Source organism: Plectrocnemia conspersa, unplaced genomic scaffold, assembly GCF_051122295.1.
Source record: "Plectrocnemia conspersa isolate PC_06_02 unplaced genomic scaffold, ASM5112229v1 ptg000013l, whole genome shotgun sequence".
NCBI classification, from domain to species: domain Eukaryota; kingdom Metazoa; phylum Arthropoda; class Insecta; order Trichoptera; family Polycentropodidae; genus Plectrocnemia; species Plectrocnemia conspersa.
The window spans coordinates 15,472,487-15,489,311 of NW_028277177.1; the positions used below are offsets into that span (position 1 = coordinate 15,472,487).

Sequence of the window (16,825 nt, forward strand, 5' to 3'; positions counted from 1 at the left end):
TACGGGGCGCATAACGTCGACATTCGGTCGTGTTACATTATTAACACTCCCAAATAAAGGGGCCTTTCGGACCAATTTGTTTGTTTAAAATAAAGGTTGTTCTGGGGGCAGGGACCATGCCTTTTTTGAAAAAAACGTACGGCCATACATTCGAACAAGGAACTTTTTGCGTCCGACAAATGAGCTTGTGGAAAGTTTTATGGCTGCAGCGCGACAAGAACAAATTTATCAATGGTACATGCGTATTTGGCATATATGTATGAAGATGCTTATGTGTGAAGAAATATCAGAACTTCTCATTTAATAAGAGTTCATGCTCTGCTGAGACTATTGTCATTTAAAATAATGTTCATTATAAAAAAAATATATTTTAGCAGTTTTCCATATTTTTTTAGAATAGCATATTTCATTTATATGTCGCAATGAGAATTAAAAATTGAAAATTTAAAGTTATTTTACTGATTTATGTTAATATTTCAAGCCATTGAAACTAAGGAGGTTAACCTTAAAAAATAGACTCTGCTCTGTACCTCAGCGGTGAACGGACGCATCCGCGCCTGCTCTCGCTGCCGTTCAAAGCTCCGACCCCCCACCCGCGACCATTTGCAACAACTACGACGCCAGAGACATTGCCGGCGCGATGAAGAAGACGCTTACGCGCAAGCGTGCGGTGGGTACGTTAAAAGCGTACCTATCGCCATCAGCAGAGCATGAATGGCAGATGCCAAAGAAAACTGCAAGACCCTCTACTGACGCCAACCTGTTGCCGACTTCAAGTCATAACAGGTATGACAAACTCCCCGAAGTTGCCGGGAGTAAACACGCAAGAGTGCCACCTGTCATCATGGAGGTGGTTGGCACACATCTCCAGACCATCGACCTCATCAAGTCGATGACCAAATCAGGTAATTTTACCCTCCGCTACACCGGAAGAGGTAATGTTTCCATCCAGTGTGCGACGCTTGAACTACGAGCGACCCTGATGGATGGTTTGAAGGGCCGCCGTGCCTTTCACACCTTCACTGCCGACGAAGACAAGACAGTTAAATCTGTCTTGAGGGGGCTTCCTGAGGTTCCCGTTGAAGAAATCGCTGCTGATTTGGAGCGGCAAGGATTAAGCGTCGTCAAAGTAACGGCGATGAACACCAAGGCAGAGACCTCCTCGCGGCTCTACCTGACGCAATTTTCCGCTGAGACGACGGTGACGTCCATAAGAAGCATCCGGTACGTTTGCTTCACTAAGGCCACGCTTGAAAAATACAAGCGTAATAAGTCGCACGCGACTCAATGTTTCAGATGCCAGCAGTATGGCCACGCTGCGAGGAACTGCCAACGAGACCCCAGATGCGTGAAATGCACAGGAAACCACGCCACTTCCGAATGCACTAAAAAAGACCGAGAGACGCCAGCAACCTGCACTGGATGCAGCGGAAGTCACCCGGCCAACTACAAGGACTGTCCTCGCAGGACAGAATATCTCCTGCAGATGAAGAAGAGGCAGCAAAAGCCACATACCGCCGTACTGACCGCACCCAAGCCAACGTTCGCTCTGGAACAGAGTCAGTTTCCTGCCCTTCGGCCAACGAAACCAGCAGTGAAAAAACCGACTATCGTCCCGGAAGCCACCCCAATTAAGACGCAACAACGCCCCCAAGCCCGACAGTCTGAGAAGCCCTCATCAGAAGCCATGTCTACTGATGAGCTTCGCAGGATGCTGACTATCCTCCAGGAAATCCGAACTAAGGCCGGAAAGTGCGCTAGCAAAATTGAAATTGCTTTGATGATGGTCGAGTATCTCGATGACCTCTTCTAAAGAAGACATTCAACTCATGACGTGGAATTCCCGTGGGATCCGTAACAAAACCGGAGAGCTGGAGCTGTTAATCAGTGAGTACAAACTTGATATTGTCGTAGTCACCGAAACTTATCTAAAACCACATGTTAACGTATATTTACCTAACTTTGCCTGCATTCGGAGGGACCGACCCTCAAGGCCAGGCGGAGGGGTCGCGATATTTGTTAAAAAATCGATAAAACACGCACGTATAAACACTAACACTAATAATCTAGAAACCGTCGCGATTCAAATTATTCATAAAAATAAAATAATAATAATTGCTGCGGGGTATAATTCGCCTAGTGACGAACTGCTCCGGAGTGATCTAGATTCGATATTTTCTCTAGGAGACTCGGTCATTCTGACTGGGGACTTCAATGCCCGTCATATGCATTGGGGCTGTTCTGGGGCAAATCGATCTGGAGCGTCACTTTTTAACTACTTGAGCGACTCTGACACGATTGTTAACTTTCCAAATTCACCGTCGCATTACCCTTCCAATCACATGACGCCGTCAATTCTGGATATTGCTTTGGTCAAGGGTAACTTAAATACGTCAGAAATGTATTGCGTTCAGGCATTGTCTTCTGACCATCTTCCAGTGTTATTCTCGCTGGAGGGTTCAGCGGAGGTAGTCTCTGAAACGCTTTTTGACTATTTAAAAGCTGACTGGAAAAAGTTTAAAGATATAGTCGAGTCTCGTTTGCAAGATGAGCGACAGAATTATACTCCGCATAACATTAAACAAATTGACGTTGATATCAGTTATTTAACATCCGTTATCGAAGAAGCCAAAATATCATCAATACCGACGCGTAAAAATCATAATAATAAAAATCAACTTACTACACAACTTATCGAAATAATAAAAATCAAAAATAAACTAAGAAAACAGTGGCAAAATAATAAATCCCCGCGACTTAAATCTGTAATAAACCGCGTAACTAGTTATATTCGCGATAAAATTCAGCAAATAAAAAACGAATCGTGGACGCGTAAACTAAAAAATCTAAACCCGGCAGATAATTCCTTATGGAAAATAACTAAATCACTTAAATATAAACATTCGGAAATACCCCCATTAAAAAATGGAAACACCATCGCATGCACGAACAAGGATAAGGCAGAAAAATTATCCAGCGCTTTCTCCACATCTTATTCGCTTACTGTAAATTACTTAGATTCAAAAATAGACAACAAAGTCGCCCGTGCGATACGAAATATTAATTCATCTAGCGTAGATATTAGTTTAGTGAACAAAGTTGGTTTATCAGAAGTTAATAACATCATAAAAAATTTAAAGAATAGAAAAAGTCCCGGTATAGATAAATTAGATAACGTTACGATAAAACAACTTCCAAGAATTAGCATCAATTATCTAACAAATATTTTTAATGCCTGCTTATCTTTCGGGTACTTTCCCGCTATTTGGAAAACCGCAAAGATCCACCCAATTAGAAAACCAGGAAAGGATAACACTATCGCAATTAATTATCGTCCAATAAGCTTATTACCGTCATTCAGTAAACTATTTGAAAAAATAATTTTATCACGTTTAAAGGGATCTTTGGGGAATAAAATTATCAATGAACAATTTGGCTTCCGCGAAAACCACTCTACGACTCATCAGCTCAATAGGTTAACAGAGCACATCTCTGCTAATTTTAACATGAAAAAATCAACGGGACTCTTAATGTTAGATGTGGAAAAAGCGTTTGATACTGTGTGGCATGATGGGTTGATTTACAAACTCCACAAATATAAAACCCCTAACTATCTGCTTCACTTGTTACGCTCCTACCTTGATCGTCGAAGTTATGTTGTTTCAGTAAATAATGAACAATCGATACCGCGTAATATCCCAGCTGGTGTTCCTCAGGGGAGTTCACTTGGACCGTTCCTTTTCATTTTGTACACAAATGATATACCTATTTTAAAAAATACTTGTCTTTCAATGTATGCCGATGATACGGCGATAATGAGTAGCTCTTACGGTCTTAAGCCTATTTCAATAAAATTGCAAAAATCCTTAACTCTCTTAAGTAATTATTTCAAAAAGTGGAAAATAAAAATAAATCAGGACAAAACGGAGGCTATAATTTTTACAACTCGAAGACAACCTTTGCCCCCGACTATTATAAGCGAGCAGGGAAAGTGTATAGAATGGAAGGCGAGCGTTAAGTACCTCGGAATTCACCTGGACTCCAAGCTTAAATTTAATAAACATATAACCGAACTTAAATCTAAAGGGCTCGCAGCCATTGCGGCGTTAAAACCAATTTTTAATCGAAAAAGTGCGCTAAATACTAAAAATAAAATTCTATTATATAAGCAATTAATCAGACCGGCAATGACTTACGCCTGCCCAGTGTGGAGTAATACGTGTAATACTAACTTTTCTAAACTACAAGTTGTTCAAAATAAAGCTATAAAAATAATTTATAATACACCTTTTTATACTAACCTCAAAAAACTTCATAATAAATATTTAATTCCAACTATTAAAGAACATGTTCACCACCATACTAATAATTATTATAAAAAAATACCGCGAAATCATACTAACCCGTTAATCTCAAGAATCGGTGACTACGACAAAAACAAACTCAAATTTAAATATAAACACAAAATGCCAAAGCACATCTTGCTCTGACGCATAAATTTTATCTATTAATTTAACAGCTCCAGGTCCACGAGTTTTATATTATAAATATATATTTATAATTTATAATTTTTTTTTTTTTTTTTTTTTTTGTTAAAGGTGTTTATGTACTTTGACCTAAACTTAACGTATTTTATTTTCTTTTATTATTCTTATTTTTGTAATTCCTCTTAATTTAGCTAATCAATCGTAAATTGTGATAATGGTAATTAACCAGCAACCAATGAAATGTAAATATATATGTTTATAAAAATGTATTATTTAATTATGTAATAAACAAAAATTTAAAAAAAAAAAAAAACCTTAAAAATACGAGATATAAATATTATCTAATAAAGTTAATTCAAATAGTGAAATATTGACTAACCCTAAATTTTTAGAATTTTAATTTAAGAAATATATACTATAATATAGGTTATAAAGAGTATATATGTAAAATAAGTACCTGAAAATAAAATATCGCATTTTTGCAAGAAAAATTCTTAACAAATACGAAACGCCGATATATACGAAGATACAATTAATTAGGGAAATTATGCATATAATGTAATAAACAGGTACAATACTTAACCTTTTATTTAATACAATTGATTAATTGTTTTGGTAAAGATAATAGGTTGCACTACCAACCAATAGATGGCGTTAATCTAATAACTATTCTTTCGCTTATTTTGATCAAGAGTAGTGATAAGTTATATTTTTAATAATAATAAAGTATGATATTTAAAAAAATGTAGACGGGTGATTTAATTGGCTACGTTGGAGCCAGTGGCGTAGCTATGGGGGGGGGGGGGCCGCCCCGGGCGCGAATATGCCACCGGGGGTGGCATATTCGCGATGGGATCGTCTAGTGTGATTCTTAACCCTGAATGCACTAAAACATATATAAATCCACGAATATCAAGAGCTTAATAATAACCAATTTTTTATTTTAAGAAATGCTGATTTTATGACCCTGCAAGAAATGTATCGGGGGGTGGCAATTTTAAGGATCGCCCTGGGCGCTACTGTTTGGCAACAAAGACAGCGAAGTGGTGGCGGGAACAACTAACTTGTTTTGGCTATGCAACGGGAGAGCAACATTCTAATATAATGATCTGTAATTATATAACCGTAAAATATTTTTTTGCGGCGAGTAACATGCCGCTTACATGCGGTTTACTGCCAACCCGTCACGACACATTCCCCAAAATATTTTAAAATAGTTAAATTTAAATAAAAAAGGACGATAGAAAACATAAGATTTGCTGGCGTCTGATTACAATTAAAGGTATTTTTGTATAAAAATAAAAATAAAATAAAGTTGACGAGAAAGTAAAAAAAATTAATAATAAATTGAAAAAAAATATAATAGTGTTATTATCAGGAGAAAAAATACATATTAGATTATGGTAGATATTTGACAGTGATTCGTATTTTTGATATAATACACGTATGTGAGTTGTGTATTGTATTAAATATATATTTTTATTAAGGGCTAGAGATTTTTATTAAAACATACTCATGCTACATACATATTTACTACTAATATTAAAAACAAACTCCGTATTAAATTGATTATAAGACGCGCCCATATTTTTATAAACTAGAAATAAAATATTAAAAAAGCGAATTAATAACTTATTATAAAATATAAAATAAACTTTATTGCAAATATTTAAGATATATTGCAAATTTATGCACTTTGATTATCAGCTTCAGTTAACAATTTAACTGAATCACTTCTTTCTGAATCGTTGATTACATTTTACCTTAAAATATCGTCTTCTATGCAATCAAATGCATAAGTGACCTAGAAATTTTTAAATAAGTACTCCACTGGTGCTTTTTTCTGGAAGGTTTCAATTGATGGTTGTCCATTCATAACCAAGATTCATACCTTTTCTTTAAATAATCATTAAATAGTTTGTTAATTGAAATTTTGAGGAGCTGTAACTGGTTAGTCATGCCACCAGGAATAATTACCAACACAGTATTATTTTGGACGAGATTAATTTTTATTCTTTCAGTTAAATATCCGCGAAAATAACGAATAACTAAAATACTTGATTCTATTGTTCTGAGTATCTCTATCACCAAATAGCCTGTTGGCGTCATTATCTGGTCAGTCTAACGCGTTGGCGGACTCCCTCTGCCCCTCTCATTCTCCACGCTACCCACTACAACAAGTCTCTTGAGGTTAGCATATATGATACTTATATGAACCACATGACAAAAGAATAGGAGACTCAGCTGTACACAGATGTGCGAAAGTCTGTTTCTTTAATTTTATTCAGTTCACAATGAAAACATTTAGGAACTTGTCAATATTATACTCAGCATTTTCTGCCACGACTACATCTTAAATACGTCCAGTATTCTCTAACTTGTCGCCTAGTCTGACTATTTTCAATACGAATTGCAGTGTTTATCAAAATACTCCTCTATCTATACTTCGTTCAGGTGCGCCACTGAACTTTTAGCCGTTTCAATCCTCCTTATATATTTCCTATTCAGTCGATATTCAACTATTCGGTTTTAGTAACACATTTCGAATCGTTTATATAGATTTTGGTAGTGGCGCATTCAAACACCGTTTAATTTATTGCACCCCTATTGAAAGGGGGGCACTGACGGGGCGTAGTACCCTTCGTGGAATTCGCACTTTCCCCGGGGTACGGGGTTGTGCATGTATAGTACACATATAAAAGGAAGTTTTGCTAAAAGGGTATTTGTTCGTCTGGCTCTGTGCGCTGTGACACCGCGCGACAAAGTTTCATTTTGTTTGGCGCAAATTAAAGCATGGACACGATGGGAGTACATAAAAGCTCCATTTACTTACCTCCCGTGCAAGTTAGTACACATAATAAAATATATTATTTCGCACACGTACCATGACCAACACAAAGTATGTACTGATGCGCGTTTACAAATCCATGTAGCAAAATATGATTTATTATAGTAGACTAGACTAGTTGAGTGACCAGACTTGATTCGATAGGTTTAAGATACGTATTAAATAAATTATTTTGTATTTGAATTTTAATATTTATGGTATACATTTGGTTAGATTTTAAGCACATAGGAACTAAAAAGTCAAAAGACTTGCACGCTTTATTAAAATATATCTAAATACAATGCCGCAGGTGTGCCGGACATTACCCGATTTAAAGCCTGCAAAGCGGTTAACATTTAGATAACTCAAGAATAAGGCTCGTGTGACCAAAACGCTTATGTATGTAAAAATACAATTTCGCAATGACATACATATTTGAAACAAAAATTAGTCTAGCTTAAAAAGCCTGAATTTAATTATTATTTACTAATATACAAATAATAAACATAATTATTTTATACACATTTTTAACATATTAATGTAGCTCTAAATTCGCACTATGTAAATCTGAATGCTACTGACAAAGCTTTGAATAAAGTTAATTATCATGTTGTTAAGTAGTAGTCAGATAAATATTATATATTGTAGTTGAACTTTGCTTATATTATTAAGAGCTAATGTATATATATATATATATATATATATATATATATATATATATATATATATATATATATATATGTATTTATTATAAAATTATATCATTTAGATATGGCAAATATTATTTATGAAAATATGAGCAATTTATAACATTGCAGAAATTAAATAGATAATAAATATATTTGTTTGACTACTACCAAACACGATTTTACAGTATGAAAAGATGTTTGCCGTAAGAAGGAAAAATAGTAGACTCATAAGTTTAAAATATCTATATTCATAAATTTTATATTAGCAAAAAAATTAAGAATTTTAAATGTTTTGCTATAGATATAAAGGTAAGCATTAGAATGTATTTATAATACTTCAATACATATTTTATTAAAATACCATGATTCATAATAACTTGTATTCGTTATGTTTTAATAAATAAATAACTGGCTTAAATATAAAAATATCAAATAATATAAAAAATGATAATATGTTTATTTAAATTTAATATATCGTGCCAGTAGTAATATTATAGTTTAATTAAATTAATAAGATGATGAAAATTGTTGTAGTAATCACGTGTTTATGCCAACCACTCAACGAAAAATATTTAAGAAGTCGTTCTCAAAAAATGAGTGATTTGCTTTTATGAAAAAATCAGTTTTAATAAACGCATTTTTTCTGCCAGACAGCAAGGATATCTTTAAATTTAAGAAACAAAAAAAGAATCAGGAACCACAGAGAAAGTCTACGTCTTTGGGCCAGACACCGGGGTGTCGTCCTTGGCCGGTCGGGCCCACATAGAAGGCATATGATGAGTGGTTATAATCGGTGTCTAGTTGTACGAGACTGCATCATCCATAGTTATAATCAACGACAAAAACAAAGGCCTTCTTAGAAGATCAGCTAGGAGTAAGCGCCATTTCAGTTTTTAGAATACAGACAGAATGCTTCCCAGTGGAAAATTGGACCCTGAAAGGATAAGCTAATAGTTAAGATTGGTAGCTCTATTACGTTGCTTATTAAATAGTTTAAACTCAGCTAAAATATTTATTGAAACGCGGTTAGCTGTGAAAGCATTTACCATGAAATATAAAAAATGATTTTTGTAATGTATTTTTTTAGAACCTCGTTTCTAGCAATTTGTTGTTTTGCTTCAAGCGGTTTTTATTTCAAATCAAAAAGGCATTTGCTCAACGTAATATAAATTGAAATGAATGCTTCTTAAGGTCACATTTATGCCGCAATTCCATACACAAAACTCTTTACAAAAAATATCGTATGCACATATGTAGACTGTATACGATTTTTTATTGATATACATATTTTAAGGTTAGTTTATTAATTTCCCCTTTTGTATTTTCCTATTCATGTTATTTTCAACTTAACAAAATCCAAGGGGTAAAAAATAATTATTTTTCAACATGTTCAGAGACATCTCTTGACAATTTTTTGTAACTTATAAATATATTAAATTAAAATTTGTAATTAATTGTAGAATTATGATTATTTATGTTTGTATTACACAATTTAAATTTTATAATATACATTTTTAATTTTATTAAAAAAATTTGATTAAATTTATTAAATAACTTTTTATTAAATTTATATGATGAATCACAGTTGTACTTATACTGATGTAAGTTAAATAATGTTAGATAATCAAATTTAACTATTTTTAAATGCATACATTTGTACACGTAATACTAAATACGCACAAGTATTATCGTTTAGCTCATTGACCGATTTTTTTTCTTGTTAAGCGCATTCTATCACGAAAGGGACATTTAATTTATTCCCTTATCACTTTAGCTAAGGTTTTGACCATTCGATGGAAGAAAGAAAGGGGCCGCAGCTGTAAGTAAAATTAAGCTCACCCTTCGAAAAGCGCGCACATAAAGCACATTATTTCTATATTTACAAGCTTTTATGGACGAAAAATTCACATATTAAATTTTTGTTCCAAACATCCATTATTATATTTTTATTAAATATTTTTACAGACTTTATAATCCGATTTTTTTTTGTTTTTTTATTAAGGAATGGGCAAGGATTGTCTGTTTTATAAATAAACATAATGGTGCGCCCCTGCGTTAATATTTCATCTATTTCACTGCTAAAACTGCGAAAAACGACAATGAAACGTACACAGGGACTGAAAAGGGGTGTACATATTTATTCATTTACTTTAATTTAATATTAAAGGGAAAGTTTTTCGGGTAAATTGAGTAAGACCCAGACCCCGCACACACGCTCGCGATTGCGTAGTTTCGCAGAAATGTGCGAATTCAGTTTTAAAGTATCAGAGATGTAGGAAAACGGGTCCCGCGGGACAACCAGGGGCTGTTTAGGCTACATTCTACCCTATCCCCACGATCGTGCTACTACCATAGGTATTACGGATCCATTGACACCATATTGACGTCTAACGCATTCCACTCCCCTACATACGTATTACCTTTTTGGGATAGTATTGCAGGCAAATAGTTGCCTTCGGGGAATAGGAAATGGAAATGGGGGCCGATAGATTTATATCGAGTTGAATTCTGACGAAAGTATTGCTGGCTTAAACAAAAAAGGAATGTAAAAATGTATTATGTTGTATATTGCGCGTGCATCGATGCCCACGTGTGTGCGTAAAGGAATCGTCCCTAGGAAGCAACTATCCTCAAATGTAATATATGCAGGTAAGAATATGAAAATCGCTAGGAGGTTGGATATAAAAGTATTATAATACAAGGTTCTAGATAAAATATTTTTAGTTTTATTATTATGATATATAAGATAAATATGTAACAGTAGTTTTATTTGTATAATTAAGTTATATAATTTTTCTAGATACAATTAAAAAAATAATTTTAATAATAAATGTAGTGTGCTTAAAGTATACCATTAATTTAACTCCATTAAACTACAAGACTCATTTAAAAAATGTTGGTCTAATATTCAATTAACGTCTAATAACATTTTTTTTCAAAGCTACTTGTTTATTTTTATAAAAAAATAATAAAAATATGGATGTAAATTATTTAAAAATAGTTTTTGGCAATTTTTATACTATATTTAGTAGTATGTTATATTTAAATGTTATTATATATTTTCTCAAAATTCTATTCTATTTTGACACATAGAATTTGATGTATTTTTTAAGTTAATATTCACAGTAAAGGGCTATGACATGTCCTCTAACACCTACGTCTTTCATTCGTCGAATATTGATACGCAAACGATGACAAGTCCGTTAACCAGGTCGTATCTCTCACACATATCCAAGTACCACAGACTCATTTCGTGCGTACAGAGTAACCCAGAAAAATATAAATATAATAAAGTAATTGTTGACCAAAAAAATGATTCAGTAATCATATTTCTGGTTAATATTACATCATATACGTCCCATTGTTTCAAAAGAAGCTCATGAAGAGGTGATGATAATTAGCCACCACGTAGTTCGAATTTTAAAACAATGAACACTCTTTAAAATAGGTATACTGCAATAGAGAAATTAGAAACTAACAATAATGAAACAATTTATTTCATCTCAGAGAGAATAAACACCGATTTTTCATGTCCATGCAACGATTAGTAGTGTTATTTTTTTATTATAAAATATTGTTTTTAGAAGTGGTTTGTATAGGGTGTCGAAAAAGAAAATAAAACATACATATGTATTGAGAACAAAAAATAAAATAAATATTTTGAGTCTGAGTTAGGTAGCAATACAGATTGTTAACACTACATGAGACGCAGTTACACGGTTAAACCTAATTAGATTTCAGCAACTCGTTTTTAGAATTATTAATAAAAAAAAATGTTGTTGAAAAGTTTAAAGAACTCTGCATTTAATGAAAAATAATGATCGATAAGTTGTGCCATATAATAAGAATGCAGAATGAAAACGTGGCACAGGGGCTGTGTCACGGGACACTAGCCGTTAGCGCAAGCATGGCACATATGTTGAGCCATCGGCTTTTAATGATTGCCAAGACTTAAAGCACAAATGTTGTACCATCAGACTCTATATTAAAACTCTATTTTACATATTTATTATTTGAAGTTTGACTAACATATTTAAAAAAAGTTATTTATATGGCATCGTTGAAAATATAATTTATGTTTACGCATCTGAAAATTATTAATATGTGCTTGTTTTTATTAGATTTAAATTTTTAATAAAAATCTGATCAATATGCCTTGACAGATTTCCCCAATGCGTCATGATGGTTAGAATATATTTTATTATATGTAAAATGTTTTATTACAAGAACATTTAGTGATACATTTTTACCAATATTTATTAAATCGTAGTGTCTATGAGATAATTGAGCAAGAAATTGTCTCAAAATCGACATAAAATAATTGGGGTTAGGGTGGGGTCCACAAAAAAATTGTTCAAGAGGGGGTACACTACTAAATAAGTTTAAGAACTGCTGAGCTAAAGATTTAGCAACGCTGACACTGAGCACATGTAATTCTGGTACCTGATTTCACTGACAGTCTGCATTTATATGGACAGTGCATCAGCATCTTATTCATTTGTTCAAACTCGTTTGAAATGTGCCTTATGCGAGTAATCACAATCCGCAAAAATATTCGATAGGCACGAGCGCTTGTGTAATACTGGTGTGATAGCTTAGATTTTTCTGTAAGTCGTAAGTAATTTTTATTATGATTTTAGCAAGCAATTGCAACAAACTTAGTCTCACATTCAAAGGGTGCTCCGGTCAAAGTATTATTTATTATATTTTGATAAAATGTATAGCGCATATATTGATATATAAAAATTAATTATAATTTAGTATTATTTTTTTAATTTTTATTATCATTTAAAATATTCTATACCGGTATTATTATTTTTGTAAAATTATAAATTTAAAGCTTTGAGCGCTAAGGCTTCCCATCGGCAGAGATAACTAGCAAGTGTTACTTAAACGAGAGACTTTCAGCGGTGTTATATTTTTTTGGTCTTATCTGTACATTACGTACTCAACTCACACATACTCAAACAACCATACACGCGCGTATGAAAAACGTCACAGAATGATGATAATTCAACGTCGCGCGCGCGGTTATACACAGGGAGCCGAGACATTGCTCAGTTTAACTATCGTCTACGGGGCTATCGCCGAAATTGAGGAATATCGGAAAACGATTACCTTTTTATCGCTGGCGTTAACTTGTTCCGCGCCACTCGTATTCAATGATCATCCCCCGTGTGTACAAATGGCCCCGTGTTCGTCGGCGGAGCCCCCGGGCACGGGGGCCGTAACAATGTATACGAGGGCACTCGTAAAACACTCTTTCGGGCCTACCGCATCTCGAGGCCCCGGGACTCACCTTAACAGTTATGACAGGGACTAACCCTTTCAATTCCCACGATCGGCGTTAACACTTGAAATATCGCCGTCCGCACTATTAAGCCATTTAAGTGCTATTATCAGCGAAGGGGCCCACGCACCCGTGAAACCGCGACGGTACTCTTTTATGTAGCGTCGTGACTTTTTTGGACTTATGTTTTATTTGTGAATAAGTTTATCAAGCGCGCAATCTGAGGTACTATTTGGGTTGTAGTGGTGGTCTCGAAAATTGAGAAGTTGTGTACTCCAATATGTGGAAAACGGTATTGAGGGAAATAGGATGCTTCACTGCCGATGGGCCGATAGTCGTTTCGACACCGTGCTCGCTCACCTTGCCGCCGTTTATTATTTATTATAATAAAATTATTAACAAACAGTTTGGATTTTACAAAAATCACTGGACAACACAGAAATTTAAAAGTTTGATGGAGCATATATGCGCTAATTTTATTATAAAAAAGATTACGGCACATTAATGTTGGGTATATAAAAATGGTATAGCATGCGGTTTGAATCACAAACTGTACAAATATAATACTATCTGAAATACCTAATACAGTCATAAACGATAATTAAAAGTTATGTTGTTTCACTTAATAATAAGCACTCAATCAGAGGCGTAGCTAGGGTATTTGGCGCTTAGGGATGGCAAACTATCCAAATGCCCTTCACTTTGTATACATCACAACTTTCAAATAATAATATAAATTTTATTGAAATCAAATTGTTTAATATACAAATATTCTGTATTTTTTTGAGACTGTAAACATCTTTTATTAAATATTTATTTGATTCCTCTTTATAGAGTACACAATACAAAATTTTTAATAATTATATGTTGGTATTATTATAAATTTATATCTATGTAATGAAAATAGGTATATAAACAGTAATAAAGATTAATATTATTTTTGTTTATTTACATTTACAATATATAAAAAAAAATCATCTAGACTGGCCAATATAAATCATAATCGTCAATTCTTCTTTTGTAAGAACTAAAAAAAAATCCAGCACTGATCCTCAAATATATTATTTAATAAAAAGTAACTTGTTAATTTTATTAAGGGAAAAATATACATAAAAAATAAAATATAATTATCTATAGAAGACTTTGGCTTGATTTTGCTGTAGTAAACTATTCATATATGGAATATTTAAATGTATAAAATTGAAACTATGATTTCATATACAAATTAAATTTAAATTATGCCTTAAAATATCATCCCATTTTGCCCCCCCTCTAGTATGGTTCCCGGGTACATATGCCCCTCCCTTTAAAGCGTCATAGTTACGCCTCTGTACTAATTTCATCAGGAGCTCCTCAGAAAAGTTTATAAAAATACTCGTTTATTATAAATACATTTTGGGGTTCTTCAAGGACTTATTCTGGACCCTTTGCTATTCACGTTATTAAATAATGACATAAATACGGCAGTTACAAATTTTCTGTATGCAAATAATTTGAAATTGCATCGTTATAGTCAGAAAATGCCATACTGTGTCATTTTCTCCATCCCATTCGCAATAAGTATATTTCTACGATCTCTGTAGTAACATTTTGGTTAAAGAAACTTCCACTAAATATCTCAGAATCCCCTTTGAAAGCAAGTGGAACATAAGCGACGTCTGCGACAGATCTTGCAATATGCTCAGCTTTGATTTGAGGAACATATTTTACTTAGTTATTCGCGTCACCTATGTCACTTAAAATTGCAGAATTTTTGGATCTGGATCTATATTTTGAAATCCCCAAATAATTAAATATTTCATTTTAATCCAAAAAGTTCAGATAAAGTTCTTAAAATACATTAATAAGAAGATATTTGGTTATTATATATTTTTGTATCCCAGCGTCTATTAAACGAGTTTTTTAAAGTATTAATGAAATTCTATCTATGGCAAAATATATAGTGTTTATAAGCCGATGCTGGAATATAAGTCACACATTAGGACAGATACATTTAGAATCAGACCTTAGCAGTCTAAAAGCATCATATTCAGCCTTGGTTGAGAGTTACATATTATTTAAAGAGCAATCAATCAATAAAAATAAACGTATAAAACACATACATTTATATGAAATATACGGATTAAATCTTAAGCTAAAACAAATATTCATAAATATTAAACTTAATAGGTAACGGACATATAAATTATTTAGTAATATGAATAGTGATTTAAAAATTATTGCATTTTGGCTGTGTGAATTATTTAAAATTAAATTTAGGTACAGACAATGTAAATTTAGAAAAAGGTTTTTATTAAAAGTAATCTTAATTTGTATTGCTAATATTATATTATTATTAATTACTATTACAAGGTGTGTAAATGAAAAAAAAGAATATAAATATTATTGGAGAATCTGTCTATTTGTCATAAAATAAGGTATATTTAATTAAATAATTGTAAGTGTATGTGAAGTTTATTGAAAAAATGTTTATTTGTATGATTATACCAGACTATTTTTAGGAGGCAAGATAAGTGAGAACTAGAAAATATACACATATATAGATATAAGTCGAGTGAACTAAGAAAATCCAAATACTATAACACTTTTGTGTGTAAGAAAAACTACAGTAGATACAAATATTTATTATCAAAGTAAAACTATTATATGCTTTAATATGACATATTTAAAAAAATATTTTAGCTATGCTCTAAATTTATTTAAAAAAAACCGAAAGTCAATAATTAAAATTGCTATTAAAGTATTAAAATTCACACAAAAATAATTTATCTACATAGCACTGACATTTTACTGTAATTAAGACTTGACGAATCAGAAAAAAAGTGACAATGATGTATACAAAAAATAGCCTTAATATGATTACAAGCGTGTAGTTAAGATTTTAACATATAAGCTGGTAGTACAAACAGTAAATTAATAGTAAAAAGTATCAGATGCATGATAATTCTTGCTATCTAAAAGACATGACTATTTATTGAACAGAAAGTCTATATATTTTTTATATAATTAAGAAAAACAAAATATATTTATAATTACATATATAATACACATGTATATGGAACATATGTATGTATATACAATACATATTAAAACTATTTTTTTCATATGGTCGTTTTAAATCGGTTAAAATATATTATTATTAAAAATAATAAAATATATTCCAAAATATATGAAAGAAAAACTATTAAATATTATAATAAATGTAATTTTATTTTAGGCCCTTTAGTCAATGTGTGTGAATGAGCAGTCATTTCTAACTAATAATGATATATACGTCCATTTTATGTGTATTTTCTAGTTAAAACATTTACTATATATTTAGTTTAATATGTAAGCAGCACTATATATGTACTTAAACATGTTTATACCTATATAATTCTATTTATTTTGTGCAAATGTTAAATGGAAATCGCTTAATTTAAAATAAGTTATAGGTACTAGGGAAAAAATGTGTCTAGGGAGATTCATCCCCTACTCCATTTATCGATAAAAATAAATAGGTAACCAAAGCTCTTATACACATTGCATTATT

At 32.4% G+C, this 16,825-nt stretch overlaps 1 protein-coding gene across 1 annotated transcript; it reads left to right on the forward strand.

Moving 5' to 3' along the window:
- The first annotated feature begins 515 nt into the window (after nucleotides 1-515).
- Nucleotides 516-2,673, forward strand: LOC148227408 (uncharacterized). The gene is made up of 2 exons (XM_088201794.1): nucleotides 516-1,224; nucleotides 1,297-2,673. The coding sequence occupies exons 1-2, from the start codon at nucleotides 641-643 to the stop codon at nucleotides 1,811-1,813; spliced, it is 1,101 nt and encodes a 366-aa protein (XP_088057920.1). The 5' UTR covers nucleotides 516-640; the 3' UTR covers nucleotides 1,814-2,673.
- Nucleotides 2,674-16,825: the final 14,152 nt, after the last annotated feature.

Coding starts and splice junctions, on each gene's coding strand:
- LOC148227408 (XM_088201794.1), top strand. CDS start 641: ATGAAGAAGACGCTTACGCGCAAGCGTGCGGTGGGTACGTTAAAAGCG. Junction 1,225..1,296: donor ACGTCCATAAGAAGCATCCG/GTACGTTTGCTT, acceptor TCAATGTTTCAG/ATGCCAGCAGTATGGCCACG.